Source organism: Ursus maritimus, unplaced genomic scaffold (assembly GCF_017311325.1).
Source record: "Ursus maritimus isolate PB19 unplaced genomic scaffold, ASM1731132v1 scaffold_32, whole genome shotgun sequence".
In the NCBI taxonomy this organism is placed as follows: domain Eukaryota; kingdom Metazoa; phylum Chordata; class Mammalia; order Carnivora; family Ursidae; genus Ursus; species Ursus maritimus.
The window spans coordinates 20176457-20194653 of NW_024425786.1; the positions used below are offsets into that span (position 1 = coordinate 20176457).

Sequence of the window (18197 nt, forward strand, 5' to 3'; positions counted from 1 at the left end):
GTCCTACTGTGTGCCTAATGCTAAAGAAAAGGTTTACAATAACGTAGTGTTTATATAGAGTTTCTTTTGTGATTAAATGTCAGAGGAAAAGAAAGAGTCTGCTTACAGATCAGATGGAGAGAGTATGATTTCAGGAGGGTATGCTAGGAATCTGTAGGAGGGCAGCTGATGGAAAACCATGGCCAGGAGATCCAGAAGTGTCTTGGGAATCCTGCTGGCTTGGGAGGGTTAGCAGAGAGGCTTGGTGGGCCCTGAAAGCCATCATCACAGCACAAAGGGACATAATGGGGACGGAAGACTAAACTTCCTGTGTGGCTTCAGTGGTGGAACCAGGACCAAAAGTTGGAAATAACAGGGGCAGACCTTTCTTACAAAGCCTAGTGGTTTTTTTTCCTCTAGCATTTCTTTTTTTTCTGATCGCAGTATTAATGTGCTTTTGCAGAAAAAAATTGAAAATACCACAAAGCAGAAGGAAAGAAATCACGCTGCTATTCAAAGATGGCTATCCTTATATTTCCTTTTTTATTTATTTTTTTAAAGATTTTATTTTTATTTATTATTTGTGAGAGAGAGAATGCAAGAGAACACAAGCGGTGGAGAGGAAGAAGCAGGCTCCCCGCTGAGCAGGGAGCCTGATGCGAGGCTCCATCCCAGGACCCTGGGATCATGACCTGAGCCAAAGGCAGACGCTTAACCAACTGAGCCACCCGGGTGCCCTGTTTATATTTCCTTTTTTAAACATAGCTTTGATAACAGTATTTATTGAAAAAGCATCATGTTATCATATAAACATTTGGTGTGATGTAAGCATTTTTCCCTCATAAGTAGCATTTCTAATGCTGCTTAATATCATATGGCTATACATTGGCCATTTCTCTATCATTGGAAATTTTGGTACTTTTAATTTTTTTTGTTTTTACAAAATCTGTGATGGAGGTACCTGGTTGGTAGAACATGCGACTCTTGATCTCAGGGTCCTGAGTTTGAGCCCCACATTGGGTGTGGAACCTACTTAAAATAAAAACAGAGTCTGTGATGAATATGCTTGGATATAGAACTCTTGTGTTTCTTGTAGTTTGCATTTTCTTATGGTAAGTTATCATAAATTACATTAGTAGGTTTTTCTAACCATCAGAGTTTATAACAAAGGAATAAGTTGCTTAAAGAGGTGAGACTGAAAGCCTGTCTACCAGGATATTGAAGAGGGAATTCTTTATCAGATTGGCTCTTAGACATGATCACCTTTACATTTCCTGTCCACACTTTGATTCTGTGAATCTATTAGAGGGTTGAGTACTGTCTGTGATACCGATTTGGTTTTGGGGAGAGCCAAGATGAGGGTCAGGGATTAAAAGTATAATTAAAAGACTGGTTGCTACAGATGCATACTAAGCAAGTGAAACCTGACATCTTTCTTGCTACATGCCTTGTTCTTATTTTCAGGATATGCTCCCATCTTCCTTCATACTCCTGTCCACCCCTCCATTTTCTGGTGAAGCATACATAACTCCTTCATTGTTTGTTCCAATACTTCCTGTGGCTCTGGGTCATTGTCTCCCCCCTCCCACCCTTTCACCTTCCAAACGTTCTTCAACACTATGCAGCCAGCCCACTGTGTCATAAATAACAGGCAATAGCCAGTTCACTAGGAAGGCTGGTGGACTGTTTTAGGGGTAGAACCAGGGCTCTGAAGCCACCTTATTGCATCCCTCAAGGTTTGATGGTTTTTTCCCCCCAGGTAATTAAATGTGTGTCTTGTGGACCTGGGCTTGGCTGGAATGCTCAAGGGTCCTGAAGATCCTTCTATAGCTTCCTGCTGTTGAATACATTAAAAGAAGATGGCAAAAGTCAACATAACTAGAGACCTCATCCGTAGGCAGATCAAGGTAAGCACCTTAGACCTTTGAACAAGAGCATGAGGTCCTTTCTTCCTCAAGATTCATTTTACAGCTGAAGAAACTGAGGCCTGAAGTCGGCGACTTGCCTGAAGTCACACAGCTACCTAATGGCAGACCCAGGACTAGAATCAAGGTCTCTTGACTCCCATCTTCTTTTGCCCAGGAACATGGAATTCATGGAGACTCCTCCTTCCCAGTGCTTTGTACCTGGACTGCTGAAATTAATGGAAGCTGGTGAGGGAAGGGAGCCGTCGGTGTGTTGTGCTTGCGCACACACCACTGTCTCTGCATATGTAGGTGTATGGGGGGGGGGTGCCGAAGCAGGAGAAAATACGGGATCTTCGTGTCGCTCCAGCTGCTCAGTTGTGCATGTAACTGAACCTGGAAGAGTCTTAGTCCCAGTTGAGCTTAGACTCTTTCTTCTTTTCTTTAAGTAAGGGTCTCCTGCACCTGACCTCCGTAGTTTGTACATTCTGTAAGATGAATGCATGACTAGGCAGTCAAGTTCATCTATCAAGGTATCTCAGGCTTTGTCAGGGAAACCTGCAGTAAAGGGATTTAATGGAAGAGTTTCCATCAAGACATAATGTGATTCTGTAGTAAGAACCCCAAGCTGGGGTCGGGAGCACAATCTCAACCACTGCCCTAATTACCCGTAAGACTTGAGTCATTTTACTTCCCTGTGTTTTCTGTTGTTAAATGATGAAAATGTCTGCCTTTGGGCTGGTCATAGAGAATGAAATCTGAAAGAACACGAGGAAGTTCTTTGAGAAGATTAAGTGTTAAAAATTTTTTTAATTAAAAATCTTTTAAAAATTAAGTGGCGTGCAGCATAAGCTGTGATCATCATCGGAAAGCGTTGAGTGTGTGTTTCTGCATGAGCCGTGTACTCGGTGCACATCAGTCTGTGTTTCATATATTTTCCCTGCATCCCTGAATCCTTTTGGGGCTTTGTCCATTTGTGGGGTTTTTTGTAATTTCATTAGACTGGATGGCCTTCAAGGGCAAGGACCATTTCCTAGAGGCACAGAATCAGAGTTGGAGGGACCATGCAAATTATTTTTTTTCCTATGACTGTCCCCCACAGTATGTGTCCTAAAGATGATGCTCACCCTTTCCAGCCTAACAATGGAAACTCCCTATTTGTTGTTTCCAATTTTTTCATTTTTTCTTTTCTTTCTTCTTCTTTTTTTTTTGTAACCCAACAAGCACAACTTTGTGCTTAATTTTATACTCTTTTATTATTCTCTAATCCTTGCCCAAGTATAATGCAGGCTTCTGCAGGCCAATTTCTTGTTACCTTTCTTAGCTCCTGTGGTGCCCAGCACAGTGCTGGGTACGTAACAGGAACATAGTAAATTCATGATGGATTAACTTAATGAAACTGTGAGTTTGTATCTGTTCCCCAGGAGCGGGGTGCCCTGAGCTTTGAGCGGCGCTACCATGTCACTGACCCCTTTATCAGGCGGCTGGGCCTGGAAGCAGAGCTACAGGTAAGAAATCCAGTTTGCACACTAGATGCAGATGGCCAGCTCTCCATTCTGTGTCTGTAGAGAGCTCTCTGCATTATTCAAGGCATAAACAAGTTTTTCTCTGCAGGTCCATACCTGATGGTTACCTCTCCTTGCCAGCAGTTTTATTAGGCAGGTAAATATAGGCAGGTAAATCAAGGTTAGTGATTGGCATGGTCATGCAGAAATTGTTTTTTGATCATATTATTTGCTTTGTGCTTGGAAAAAGATTGTTGAAATATGTACCACTGTTTTTGCTATTGGCTTGGACAATAATTATTCTTACCTTTGCAAAGAAAGTTAGAGTTTACATAGTGTTTGTACATACACACATGCACACGTTTTCTCATTTTAGCTTCAAAGTAATGCTGTGGGGTGGTATATAGGGAATGGGTATTAAAAAAAAAAAAAAAAAAGGTTTAGAAAGGTCAAGCCCCTTGTCCAGTGTTGTCCTGTCCAGTCCATGGAAAGCCAGGCCTTCACTCTAGAAGTTCGGCTTTTTCATTGTGTCCAACACAGAGACACTCCATAACATTAGTTCCAGTCCCTTTCCTTCCTCCAGATCATGTTTTAAATGCAACTTTTTTTAGCTGTCCTATTCAACTTAGTGTTATCTGCAGGTTGAGTTAGAATTTCAAGTTAGTGTTTATAAGTGATCATGTTGATCTTAGGAAAAGACTAGAAAGAAATTTATTCAGTGTTCACAGTGTTATCTCGAGGTAGTGAGATTACGGATGATTGTTACTGCTTTTTTTTAATTATAAACTTTTATCCATTTAAAAATATAACTGATGATCTTAAAAAGATAAGTAAAAATTTACTTCTTAGTCCCATCTCCCTAATAGCATTACTATTAGCATTTTGTGTACTTCATTTTATCTCCTGCATATTTTCACATATTTGTATTTCTATTTTACATTGACTTTAATATCTTAACATATAATAATCCTTTTCTCCATGTTACCAAGTAGTCTTCACAACTTTCACTTACAATTTGTCTAATTATAGAAGTAATAAATATTATCATAATAGAAAATATGGAATAGAAAAAATATAAAGAAGAAAGCAAAATTACTTCAAAATCTATTCTCTAGAGATAAACACTGTTAACATTTGGTATACTGTCTTTGTGCAGTATAAAGCAGAATACTAGTTAAGAGATGGGTATTAGAGCTGGATAAATTTGGTCAAAACCTGTTTCCTCACCAGCTATATGGCCTTGTGCAGGTTCACCTGGTTTCCCGATCTGTGAAGAAGGGCAGTAACTGAGAATTGTTGCGATGATTAGATGAGATTTGTGTGAAGCACTAACACAGTGCCTGGATCATAGAAAGCTAGTTCAGTAAATGACAATTATGATTCTTAAAGTCTTCCATTTTTTTTTCCAGGCTTATATAAATTTTTTTGCCCACAAAATGGGGTTCATACCATTTAACCAGTTTGGTAAACTCTTTTACACTTCTATATCACGATTGCTTTCCCAGATTTCTGAACATTCTTGGACAACATAATTTTTAATACATATATTTATCCTTTATTGTTTTGGAGTCTCTTTCCATATTTCCTTCAGAACATAACTCCAAGTACTTCCCTCTAGTGCAGTTGGGGACAGGGCATGGAAGATTTTACCTCCAAGGGGATATTTAGCAATGTCTAGAAGCGATTTCGGTTGTCCAAATGAGACGGGTACTACTGGCATATAGTGGACAGAGGGTGGGGATGCTGCTAACCGTCTTACAATGCACAGTGCAACAAAGAACGTGCAGCAGAGGACTAGCAGCCCAAACCCCCAACGCCGTGGTTGGAAACCCTGCTCTGGTGGGTGCTGAGTAGACAGCGATCACTGGCTGGCTGGCCTGTTTCTTTTAGCTGTGCCTCTGCCCAGCCCATATTCTCTTCCATCTCTTCCTAGTTAAATAACTTGGGCCAAAATAGACTTGGAAACTTTAATGAACACAAAACAAGATCCCATCTCTTGTTTCCCAAAGTTTGAAACTCAAACACGAAATTATATTAAGGTGAAGTGTTTCAGTTTTCACTTCCCTAACCTGTGGAGCAGTGCAGAGTGTGAGGGAATGTACAGATTTCAGTGTTTAAAAAGAAAGAAAGAAACCAAGAAACAAAAACTCTAGTTTAAATCCCAGCTTTGCCACTTGTGAGACTTAGGGAAGTGAGAGCAGATGGAGAGAAGACTGGGTGAAAAATAGGTTTGGGAGAGTTTCAGGGGTTGGACATGTTAAATTTGGAAGCCTGTTGGGATAGCTTTTTGGAGACGTCAAGTAGGCAGTTAATGGTACGAATCAGGAGAGAGCTGTGGACTGGAGGGAGAAATCCAAAGACTCAAATGGCTGTGGCACCCAAGAGACTAGGGCCCAAGACCTAGCGTGGAGACACTCCAGCTTTTCGAAGTTCATTACAAGCTAAAGACATTTTTGTTACCCAAGAAAGAGTGGTCAGTGAAATAGAAAGGAAGGAAAACCAGGAGAGTGTAAAGGCCATGTAACGAGAATATTTTTTAAGCAAGAAGGAGTGGTCATTTCTACTCAGTGCTTTTGAAAGTTTGAGTAAGATGAGGACAGAACAGGGACCCCCTGGGTGGCTCAGTCGGTTAAGCAGCTGCCTTCTGCTCAGGTCATGACCCCAGGGTCCTGGGATCGAGTCCCGTGTTGGGCTCCTTGCTCAATGGGGAGCCCGCTTCTCCCTCTGCTTGTTTCTGCCTGCCACTCTCCCTGCTTGTGCTTGCTCGCTCTCTCTGACAAATAAATAAAATCTTAAAAAAAAAAAAAAAGATGAGAACAGAACAATGACTGCAGTCTTTACTGGAGCAGTTTTACTGGAGTGGTGGGAATAGATGCTAGATTGGAGGGCTAGATTGGTGAGAGTGAAGTGGAGGTAAAAAGTGACAACTGTATTGTAGACAGCTTTCTTTTTTTCTCTTTTTTTTAAAGAGGGTGATTGAAATTTATCTGTTTATTTATTAATTACAAACTTTTCCCCCAGATGAGAGGCGATAGGATGTAATCAGCAAATGGGGTAAACTATAAAAGGTATCTTCTCTCACCCCTCTGCATCTACTATTCACCTTTCTTCAGCTGTCCTGTCCTCCTGCCTTTGAGTTGGCTTTAACCAATGGGGATCATTTTAGAAAATTGGAGGAAGAATGATATATTTTTTATTCCCTCACTTCTTTCCTTCAAAGTAATTTTTGTTTTTGTTTTCAGCTTTACTGAGTTGGGTAGACAACTCTTGAAAAAAATTTATTTACAAAAGGAAGTGGAGAACTGGAGAAGTGGCTGGATCTATGGGATCAAGGGAGAGATTTATAAGAATGGGAAGAAATACCAGCATGTGATTGTATATCGATGGCAGGGGAAGGTTTGCTGGTATAGGAGTACAGAGTAATTGAAGGAGCAAAGTCCTAGGGAAGGCTGGAGGGGCTGGGATTCAGTGTTCAAGCAGTTCAGGCCTTTGATAAAAGCCAAGACGCTTCTCTCATTGTTACAGGGTCTAGTGAGTCTGGGCTCAGGAGAGAGGCATAGACTGGAATAAAAACTGAAGCGTCATTGACAGAGAGATAGTCTGTAGTAGCAGTTTTCGAAGTGTGGTCTGCAGACCCCTGGGAGTCCCCACGAGTTTTTCAAGGGAATCCATGAGGTCAAAACTACTTCTCATAGTAGTATCGGGACATTGTTTGCAAAACAAAAATTAATTCATTTAAAATTTGCAAAAAATGGGGCGCGTGGGTGGCTCAGTTAAGCATCTGCCTTTGGCTCAGGTCATGATCTCCGGGTCCTGGGATCAAATCCTGCATAGGGCTCCCTGCTCAGGAGGGAGTCTGCCTCTCCCTCTGCCCCTCCCCTGCCTGTGTTCTCTTTCTCTCTCTCTCTCAAATAAATAAAGTCTTAAAAAATAAATAAATAAAATTTCCAAAAAAAAAAGTGAGTAAAACTGTTACCTTAGCATGGATTGAGGCAAATAGCATCAAATTGTCATTGACTTATTAGTGCCATGCACGTACAGTAACAAAAAAAAAAAGGCAGGTTTCACTTAAAATGTCCTTGATGTGAGGCAGTAAAAGTTACTAGTTTTCTAAATCTCAACCCTTAAGTACCTGTCTCTTTAGTATTCTGTATTATGGGATGGGAAGTACCCATACAGTCCTGCTGCTGCGAACTGCACTATGATAGTTGTCTTGAGGAAGGAGCACTTGCGCAGTTGTTTGAGTTGTAAGCCCCACCAGCCACTTTATTCATGAAGTACCATCTGAAAGAACCAGACAAAAACCGTGGTTATTCAAATATGAGTATTTGGCAGACATTTTCTTAAAAATGAATGAACTGAGTTGTCACTTCAAGACAAACAATTGACAGTATTTGTCAAGGATAAAACTTGAACTTCTAGGCAAGAAAAGAGAGAGAGAGAGAGACTATAGGAAGACTTGTATCTGCTGCAGTGAGATTGGTAACTTCTCAGTACTTACAAGGCTTTTTTTGACGAGATCTGTGGTGATATAAACATATGTCAACAGTGTTGTATAATGAATGTTAACATTGAAGATCTTTAAATTCAGTGAGTCGCTGTTTTCAAAATGACCACTGTATGATGTAACAGACTCACACGTGTAAAAGACCTGTTCATAATACAGTCTCGACCAGTGCGTGTTAACACACCAGGGTACCACTAGTTCATTTATGTGATTTCAGATTCTACATCGTAACTTAAGAAACCATTACTTGTGGGGTTTTGGTGCAGTATCGAAGAAGGATGTCTATAATTATCTGGAAAGGCTATTAAAATCCTCCTCCCTTTTGCAACTACTTATCTTTGTGAGGCTGTATTTTCATTAAATACTTGAACCAAATAACATATTGCAACAGACAATACAAAAGTAGTTATGAGAACCCGGTTACCTTCCATTAAGTTAGATATTATGTAAAGCAATGCTACTCTTTTTATTAAATTCTTTTGTCTTAGAAAATATATTTACTTTTCATTTAAAATATGTTAACTTATCATTTTGGTTTTTTTTTTTTACGATTTTATTTATTTGAGAGAGAGAGAAAGTACCAGCTAAGGGAGGGACAGGGAAGCCAACTCCTCGCCGAGTAGGGAGCCTGACAGGGGACTTGATCCCAGGACTCTGGGATCATGACCCGAGCTGAAGACAGACACCCAACTGACTGAGCCACCCATTTTTGTTATTTTTAAATGAAAATAATATGAAATATTTCCATCTTAATTTCTGATATGGTATAAATATCAATAAATATAACCCCTATAAACAAAAGCTCTTTGGGATCCTCAGTAATTGTTTTTTGAAGATTTTTTTTTATTTGAGAGAGACAGAGATAGCGAAAGAGAGCATGAATAGGGAGGAGAGGGAGAAAGACCCTGAGATCATGACCTGAGCCCAAGGCAGACACCTAACCAACTGAGCCACACAGACACCCCTGGGATCCTCAGTAATTTTTAATAGTGTAGCGGGGTCTTGAGACTAAGAAGTTTGAGAACAGCTGGTCTCTAAGAGCCATGAAATAGGATGACTGGATGTCACTTGGGGACAAAGTAGGAAGTGAGAGAAGCAAGCTCAGGACCAGGAACCAAGGTGGTTCAACATTTAGAGATTGCCTGTTACTACTCTTCCTCTATTCACAGGGACCAGAAAGAATAGGCATAGAGGTGGGAGAACATGGTATCAGGGAAGCCAAGGAGGAGGGAAAGTTCAACAGTACTGAGTTTTAACGAGTCTTTTTTTTTTTTTTTTCGATTTTTTAATTAATTATTTTTTAATGATAATTTTTTATTATGTTATGTTAGTCACCATACAGTATATCCTTAGTTTTTGATGTAATGTTCCATGATTCATTATTTGCGTATAACACCCAGTGCACCATGCAATACGTGCCCTCCTTAATACCCATCACTGGCCTAGCCCAATCCCCCACCCCCCTCCCCTCTGAAGCCCTCATGAATTTTAGAGTCTTTTTTTTTTTTTTTAAGATTTTTTTATTTATTTATGTGACATAGAGACAGCCAGCGAGAGAGGGAACACAGTAGGGGGAGTGGGAAAGGAAGAAGCAGGCTCCCAGCGGAGGAGCCTGATGTGGGGCTGGATGTGGGACTCGATCCCATAACATCGGGATCACGCCCTGAGCCGGAGGCAGACGCTTAACGACTGCGCTACCCAGGCGCCCCTGAATTTTAGAGTCTTAACTCCCAAAAGGCTGTCTTCCCTCTTTCGTAGTTTGAGGTTGGTGGGGATATCTTTTTGTGACTGTCCCCCCTGACAAATAGTAATTAAGATACCATTATGAGTCATATGACCTTGGTTGGATAAGTCTAAGTTCCAGCACCCATTTCTTCATCAGTAAAATAATATCCATATCCTGTTTGTTAGGTTTGTGAGGAGGGATAAACAAGTTAATTTATGTAAATTACTTAGTATAGTTCTTAGCATATTGTAAAAGTCATGTTGTATAGCACTCAAATATTAGCTAGTATTATTGTTGTTATTTGTAGAAAGCTCTTAGTTTCCTAAGATGCTGATTTGATGGCATCTAACTTTTTTTTTTTAAAGATTTTATTTATTTATTCGACAGAGATAGAGACAGCCAGCGAGAGAGGGAACACAAGCAGGGGGAGTGGGAGAGGAAGAAGCAGGCTTCCAGCGGAGGAGCCTGATGTGGGGCTCGATCCCATAACGCCGGGATCACGCCCTGAGCCAAAGGCAGACGCTTAAGGACTGCGCTACCCAGGCGCCCCAAGCATCTAACTTTTTAAAACACTTCACTGTCATTTCCTTTTCTTGTTTTATTTCCTACCCATTGTCACATATGGAATCTATATTAGTTAACAGCACTTCATTTCTAGCATTAGGAAGAGGTGATTATTTGGGGCTGGAGGTGAGATAAAAGAGGTAAAATCAACAGTAAAAGTTCCTGCCTTTTTGTGGTTATTGATTATAATATTCTTTATTATCTAGGGAACATTTTTTTCCTGGATTTCCTAATTTACTACTTTGTATGCTTTTAAAAAATGCAAAAGGAAACTTAATGAGAACTCTTAGGACATAGTGCTAACATTCAGTAGATATTCACTAAACACCTGTTGGTTTGATTGGCTTTTTTTGATTTCCCGTATTAGAGTTTGCTTTTCTAATCTTATCCCCATACCATTTCTCTACCTTCCAGCTTAATAATCCTGCCCTGTTTTTACTTTTTGACTTTCTACTTGGCATTTTGAGTTCAGCCAGTCTGGTATTTGTTACCTTTCCTGTATATGTAGAATTTATACCCACGGAGACACCTATTTAAAAAGCATCCAAGTTAACTTTGATAACTTTATTTCTTGGATATTCTTTCTATTGCATTCATCCTGCCAGTTCTGTAAGCTTCTGAAAAATCTACCTTGCAAAGCTAATTTTCTTTATTTTTCATACATTTTTCCTGAATGTTGTTTTCTAAGACTGGTTTCCATCCACCTTTACCTGAATTAATTTTGTTCCTAGTTCTTTCTTCCTAAGGAAGATCTGAATCAAGAAGTACATCAGTCTGTTGCAGTCCTCTCTCTTTTATATTAAGAAGTTGTTCTTAACACTCCCAAATCTTGGCACTTAAAAATTTTTTAACTAAATCATGATCTTAAAACTGCTCATTGTACTGTAATCAAAAATCAAAGTACTTAGCACAGTACTTAGCACTAGCATCTCTTCTTTGACCTGGAGGTTTGGATGGATGACATGAATGATACTTCTTAAACGTTTTCTTCTTTAACCTAGCGTCTGACTGTTAGGTCCTTTCTTTTTTTATTATTTTTGATTAGATAAACATTCATATAGTTCTAATTTTAAAAGTTTAAAAGATCGTCTCCTTCCCATTCTTTCCCAGCTATGTAATTTGTTTCCCTGGAATCAACTAGTCAGTTATAGTATGATTCCAGAGAAATTTTATGCATAAAATTCTCACCCTTTTTCACAAATGTTAGTTTAACATATTTACTGCTTTGTACCTTAAGTTTTTGAGTTTAAAAATATTTTATGGCGGCGCCTGGGTGGCACAGCGGTTAAGGGTCTGCCTTCGGCTCAGGGCGTGGTCCCGGCGTTATGGGATCGAGCCCCACATCAGGCTCTTCTGCTATGAGCCTGCTTTCTTCCTCTCCCACTCCCCCTGCTTGTGTTCCCTCTCTCACTGGCTGTCTCTATCTCTGTCAAATAAATAAATAAATAATAAAATCTTTAAAAAAAAATATTTTATGATTTTAGTATATCAGTACATAAAGATATTTCTAATTTCTAATTCTTTCATGGCTTCAGAGTAATTTATTTAAACTGTCCCTGTTGGCAGACATGTAGATTACTTACAGTCTTTTGTACATACATTATTCTTTGCAATATCATTGGCACATACTGGTTTCTATCTATAGGATAAAAACCTATGAGTGAAATTAGTAGGTCAGAGAGTACATGCTTTTGTGATTTTTAAATAATTATTATCAAAATTAATTTTCATGGGCTCCTGGGTGGCTCAGATGGTTAAGTGTCTGCCTTGGGCTCATATCACAATCCCGCGGTCCTGGGATCGAGCCCTGCATCGGACTCCCTGCTCAGCAGGGAGCCTGCTTCTCCCTCTCCCTCTACTGTTCCCCCTGCTTGTGCTCTCTCACTCTCTCGGTCAAATAAATAAAATCTTCAAAAACAAACAAAAAAACCCAAAGGGGCGCCTGGGTGGCTCAGTTGTTAAGCATCTGCCTTCAGCTCAGGGTGTGATCTTGGCATTCTGGGATCGAGCCCCACATCAGGCTCCTCCGCTGGGAGCCTGCTTCTTCCTCTCCACTCCCCCTGCTTGTGTTCCCTCTTTCTCTGGCTCTCTCTCTCTCTCTGTCAAATAAATAAATAAATAAATAAATAAATAGATCTTTAAAAAAAAAACCAAAATTCTCTTTCATGGAGTTTGTACCAAATTATACTGCTTTTACGCTCCTTCATTCTTAGAGCAGTACTCAACAAATGTTTGTTCTCTCTCCAGCCCCAATCTCTACTCCTCCATGTGTCCCCCATTATTCTGAGAAGTTTCACAAATGAGTGAAACTTGATGGGCTGTAGAGATCACAGCTTAGTTTCCTAAAAGAAATGTAGTCTACATTGATGCCTGAGAGATGGATAGGAGGAGGTAGATCTGGGGATTGATGGGAGAAAAAAGTGCTAGGTTGGGAGAACAGCATATGAGTGATGGTAGAGAGAGTAGAGAGTACTCAGTTCAGGAGAACAGGTGGTCACAAAATACAAGTGGGAGAAGGATGACAGATGAGGTTGGTGAGATGAGTGTGGGTGAAATGGTCCTAATAAAAGACATTGTAAACTATGTTGAAGACTGTGGACTTTATCCTAAGGTCAGTGGAGAACCATTGAATGGTTTTTACAATAGGAGCAATATATATGATCAGAATTAAGCTTTAAAAAAATTTATCTTGGCTTCAAAATGAAGATTGCATAGGTTTAAATATAGCCAGACTAGGGGCGCCTAGGTGGCTCAGTCAGTTAAGCATCTGACTCTTGGTTCCTGCTCAGGTCATGATATCGTGGGCTGTGGGATCGAGCCTCACGTCGGGCTCCATCACAGTGTGGGCTTGGGATTCTCTTTCTCCTCTCGCTCTGTCCCTCCCTCTGCTCATGCACATGCACGATCTCTCTAATATAAATAAATCAATCTTTAAAAAATAAGAAAGAGAAGAAAAAAGAAAAAGCCAGACCAGTTAAGGGGCTGTAGCAGTGATTCAGGAAGAGGTGATGGGTTACCTGATCCTAGATAATGGTAATGTAGAGAGACATCAGTGAATTTGAAAGACATTTAAGAGACAGAATAAACAGAATTCTTGGTGACTTAATGTGAAAAGTTAGAGAAAGAGGAGTCAAGGGTGAAGGTTAAGTTTATGACTTGACTGGCAGAGTGAATGATAGCATCATTCACTAAGTTAGGGAAGCACTGGAAAAGGAATACTTTTGAGGGGAAAGATAAGCTCAATATGGATCTTCTGGAGCTGTATGTTGTGTGTTACCTAGTGCTTTCTGGATAGGTAGTTGGAATACTTGGGTCTGAGCTTAAGATAGAGGTACACACTGGAGATGTTGATTTGGGAGCAGTGAACAGCATAGAGAGGAACAATGAAAGAATTGTAATTGCCTTTGGGGAATGTGTAGAGTGGATAGAGACATAAAGAAGACCAACATAAGGGCCACATGAACAAGGAAGAATATGCAAAGGGTACCAAGAAAGAGTAACTAGAGGAGTAGGAAGGAAAACAGAGAGAGATGGTGATGCCACAGAACCCGGAAGAAGAAAGTTTCATTGAGGAGGAAGTGGTCAGCACTATCAAATCCTGCCAGGGGCCAAGTAAGATAAGGATTAAGAAGTGTCCATTGATTTAGGGCAAGGAAGCTACAGTAGTAGTAGCCTTGGCAAGAGCCATTTTTGTGGTGTGTGGTATAGATGATAGAAGTGGGTTGAGGAATTATGGGAAGTAAGGAAGTGAAAGTATTGAGTACAGGCTACTCTTTCAGTCTGGCTATGAAGGGGAAGAGAAATGGAAGGCCATAGCTAGATGTGGATTTGGCATCAAGGAAGTACTTTTCTAGATTAGAAGAACTGTGCTTGTTTAATTCGAAGGGGAAGGAATCAGTGGAGAAAAGGAAAGTTAAAGATACAGGAGAGCTAGAATATCATCCAGGGTTGGGGTTTTGTCATGGATTCTTAGGGAAATAGAGAAGTAAAGACATGAGGCAGCTTGTAAAGAGAAGATAGAGGGGTTGACTGGACTTTGAGGATTTTTTGAAGATGAAGAATCAGTGAGACAAGACTTGAGATTATATATATGTATATATACACACACTCTATTCACTTAGCTATGTAGATGAGCCAAGATTTACTCAGTGAATATCCCATGTATGGACTCTTTGAGTTGTTTCTAATAGTTACAATTACAACAATACCATAATGAATAACCTTACGTATACGTATTTTAGTATTGCTGGAGATGTACCTTCAGAGTAAAAATCTAGAAGTAGTAGTGCTGGCCAATAAATGCGTATGTGATTTTGTTAGACATTGCACGAGAGTTGTACCATTTTGCCTTTCCCAACGTAATGCATGAGAATGCCTGCTTCTCCACAACTCAGCAACAGACTGTGGTTAAGCTTTGTAATTTTTTTTATCTTTTTTTTTTTTTTTTACCATTCTAACAGATGAAAAATGGTATCTCAATATAGTTTTAAGTTACATTTCTCTTATGAATGAAATTGAATATCTTTTCCATATGTTTAAGGGCTATAAATTTTTGCCGACTTTGGTATAACAAAAGAGAGGGAATAAGAATTTATATAGGTACCTACATATTTTTGCAAACACAAGCGTAGAATGGATAAGCAGAAACTAATGAAATTGGTCACCTCTAGCGGATGGAAGATATAGGGTGGGGAAAAGGGAGTAACCCTTTTCTGGACCTTTTTGTAGAGTTATTACTTTTAGAACCATGTTGAGGTTTTGCACATTCAAAAAGTAAAATAAAATCAACAACAATGGGGAGGGGGATGCCAACTAACCCAAGTAATTTTTGAACACAGTACTTTGTGTATATTCTTTGACCATACGTATTTTAAAGACAAACTTTAGGGGCACCTGAGGGGTTCAGTCAGTTAGTTGTCTGCCTTTGGCTCTGGTCATGATCTCAAAGTCCTAGGATCCAACCCTGCATCAGGGGAGTCTCTGCTAAGCGGGGAGTCTGCTTCTCCCTCTGCCTCTCCCACTGCCCCTCCCCCCCAATCGTGTGTGCGTGCTCTCTCTCTCTCTCTCTCTCAAATAGATGAATAAAATCTTTTTTTAAAAATGAACTCATAGTTCAACAAATACATATATATTAATATATATTTACATTTTACTTCCAGCTCTGTCTTTTGATGGGGTCCAAAAGTAATAATATCTCAATAACTAGAAGCTATATAAATAGCATTCCCCACTAAAGAGAACCAGGGATCTTGGAAAAACAACGGATTCTAGGTCTGGGACAGGGAGTGTACGAGATGAGCCTACAACATATTCTAGCAGAAGATAAAAAAGAAATATATGAAAAATGAAAGAAACGTATCATAAGGACACAGGGGCTAGCTCAAAAGACAATCTACTGGCCAAATCTATGACAGTTTGAACATCAGGATGAATAGTGACAGTAATGAACTAAAACCCACTAAATAAAAAATTTCTGAGTTTACATTGGTGAGAGAGAGAGAGGGAGAGAAGAAAGGAAGGGGAAGAGAGACAGAAAAGCACTTTATTCCAGTAGATTGCCGACTCCTTAAACGAAGAAATGATAGAGTTGGAAAAATCACCATTTTATAAACATCATACTACATCATCCTAGTAATTGATTCAGACAAGAATAATCAAATAGTGAAACCATTTGAGTGGAAATGTGATGGAGGACAGGACCTTTATTTGCACAGTGTAAAAGTATTTCCTCACAGATAACAAAAGGCAAATAGTAACATTATAGGGGAGAAACTTGGGAGATAGCACCTTAAGCAAGACAAATAGTACACGTCCACCACCTAATAATGTACACCGACGAAGACACAAGATGGCTGCGGGAGTATTTCTGCCAAATGCATCACCTAAATCTGCTCGTGAGGAAATAATCAGACAAGTCCAAACAGAAACATTTCTCCAGAATAGCTCTATATTCCTTAAAAATGTCAATGCCATAAAAAACAAGAAGGGCTGAGGACTGTTCCAGATTAAAGGAGATTGAAAAGAAGCTGACCACTGTGTCATCCCAGCGTGTGATCCTGGATTGAATCCTGGATCAGGAAAATCAAAGGAACATTATCAGACAGTTGGTGACATTTTAATATGCTATATATTAAATGATAGTGATGCAAGGATATTAGTGTCAAATTTCTCAATTTTGACAAATGTGCTCTGGTTAAATAAAAGAATGATCTTGGGATGCCTGGGTGGCTCAGTTGGTGAAGCCTCCAGCTCTTGATTTTGGCTCAGGTCATGATCTCTGGATCGGGAGATCGAGCATCATGTCGGGCCTGCTTGGGATTCTCTCTCTTTCCCTCTCCCTCTGCCCCTTCCCTGGTTTTCACATTCACTCTCTTCTCTCTCTCTCTCTCTCTCTCTCGAAGAAAGCAAAGGGAAAAAAAAGAATGATCTTGTTCTTAGAAATACATACTGAAGTAGTTAAGTGTGTAAGGGGTTTTGAAGTCTGCAATTCTCAAATTGTTCAGGAAAAAAAGTGTGTGTGTAGTGAAAGAAGGAGCAAAAGGGAGAAGGAGTAAGCAAATGTAGCAATGTTAACAACGAATTAGGGGACAGGTATATATGGGTGCTTTTGTACTATTCTTGTACCTTTTTTATATGTTTGAAATTGTTTCAAAATAGAAAGTTAAGGGGTGCCTGGCTGGCTCAGTCAGAAGAGCATACAACTCTTGATCTTGGGGTTGTGAGTTCAAGCCCACATTGGGTGTAGAGATTACTTCAAAATAAATAAACTGGTGCAGCCACTCTGGAAAACAGTATGGAGTTTCCTCAAAAAAACAAAAACAAAAACAAAGATATTTTTGGAGAAAAACCAGCTTAAAAAAAAAGTTAGAAATAGAACTACCCTCTGAGGGTTGCTGGAGGGGAGAGGGAGGGGGGATGGAGTAACTGGGTGATGGACATTAAGGAGGGCACGTGATGTAATGAGCACTGGGTAGTATATAACACTGAAAAATCACTGACCTCTACCTCTGAAACCAATAATACATTATATGTTAATTAATTGAATTCAAGTAAAAAAAAACAATTAAAAAATAATTAAATTCTAAAGTACTCATTAGAGGTAAGGCATGTAACATCTTTATGGGATAAAACCCATTCCCAGGCCAATGCCAGGTGCCTAATTTGAGTTGCTGGAGCTAGACTGTCAATTCTATAATTAAAACATCAATATTTAGTCCTTCAAAAAAAAAAAAAAAAAAGAACACTACGACCCAGCAATTGCACTTCTGGGTATTTACCAAAGGATACAAAAATAGTGATTCAAAGGGGCACATGCACCCCAGTGTTTATAGCAGCAATGTCCGCAATAGCCAAAATATGGGAAAAGTCCAGATATTCATCAACAGATGAGTGGATAAAGAAGGTGTGTGTGTGTAATATGGACACAGTGGAATATTAGCCATCAAAAAAATGAAATCATGGGACACCTGGGTGACTCTTTTGGTTAAGCATCTGCCTTTAGCTCAGGTCATGATCCTAGGATCCTGGGATCAAGCCCCACATTGGGCTCACTGCTCAGCATGGAGCCTGCTTCTCCCTCTGCCTGCTGCTCCCCTGCTTTTGCTCGTGCTCTCTTTCTCTCTGACAAATAAATAAAATCTTAAAAAAAAAACTATTAAAAAAAAAGAATGAAATCTTGCCAGTTGCAACAATGTGGATGGAACTAGAGGGTATTATGCTAAGTGAAATAAGTCAATCAGAGAGAGACAAATACCATATGATTTTACTCATATGTGGAAATTAAGAAACAAAACATGAACATAGGGGAAAGAAAGGAAAAAAGATAAAAACAGAGAGGGAGGCAAACCATAGACTCTTAAGGAAACAAACTGAGGGTTGCTGGAGGAGAGGTGGGCTGGGGAAGGGGTAACTGGGTGATGGGCATTAAGGACGGACTTGATGTAATGAGCACTGGGTGTTTGTTTGTTTGTTTGTTTGTTTTAAAGATTTTTTTATTTATTTACTTGACAGAG

General features: G+C 39.6%; 1 protein-coding gene across 5 annotated transcripts in view; it reads left to right on the forward strand.

Annotated features, from left to right (window-relative positions):
• Window positions 1-18197, forward strand: part of WDTC1 (WD and tetratricopeptide repeats 1) — a 67748-nt gene that overhangs the window by 16912 nt on the left and 32639 nt on the right. For all 5 annotated transcript variants that reach the window (XM_040619086.1, XM_040619084.1, XM_040619085.1 and 2 more), the window contains exons 2-3: window positions 1739-1886; window positions 3308-3391. In XM_040619086.1, the coding sequence (XP_040475020.1) occupies window positions 1839-1886; window positions 3308-3391 (132 nt within the window). In that variant the 5' untranslated portion in view covers window positions 1739-1838. The remainder of the gene's footprint in view (window positions 1-1738; window positions 1887-3307; window positions 3392-18197) is intronic.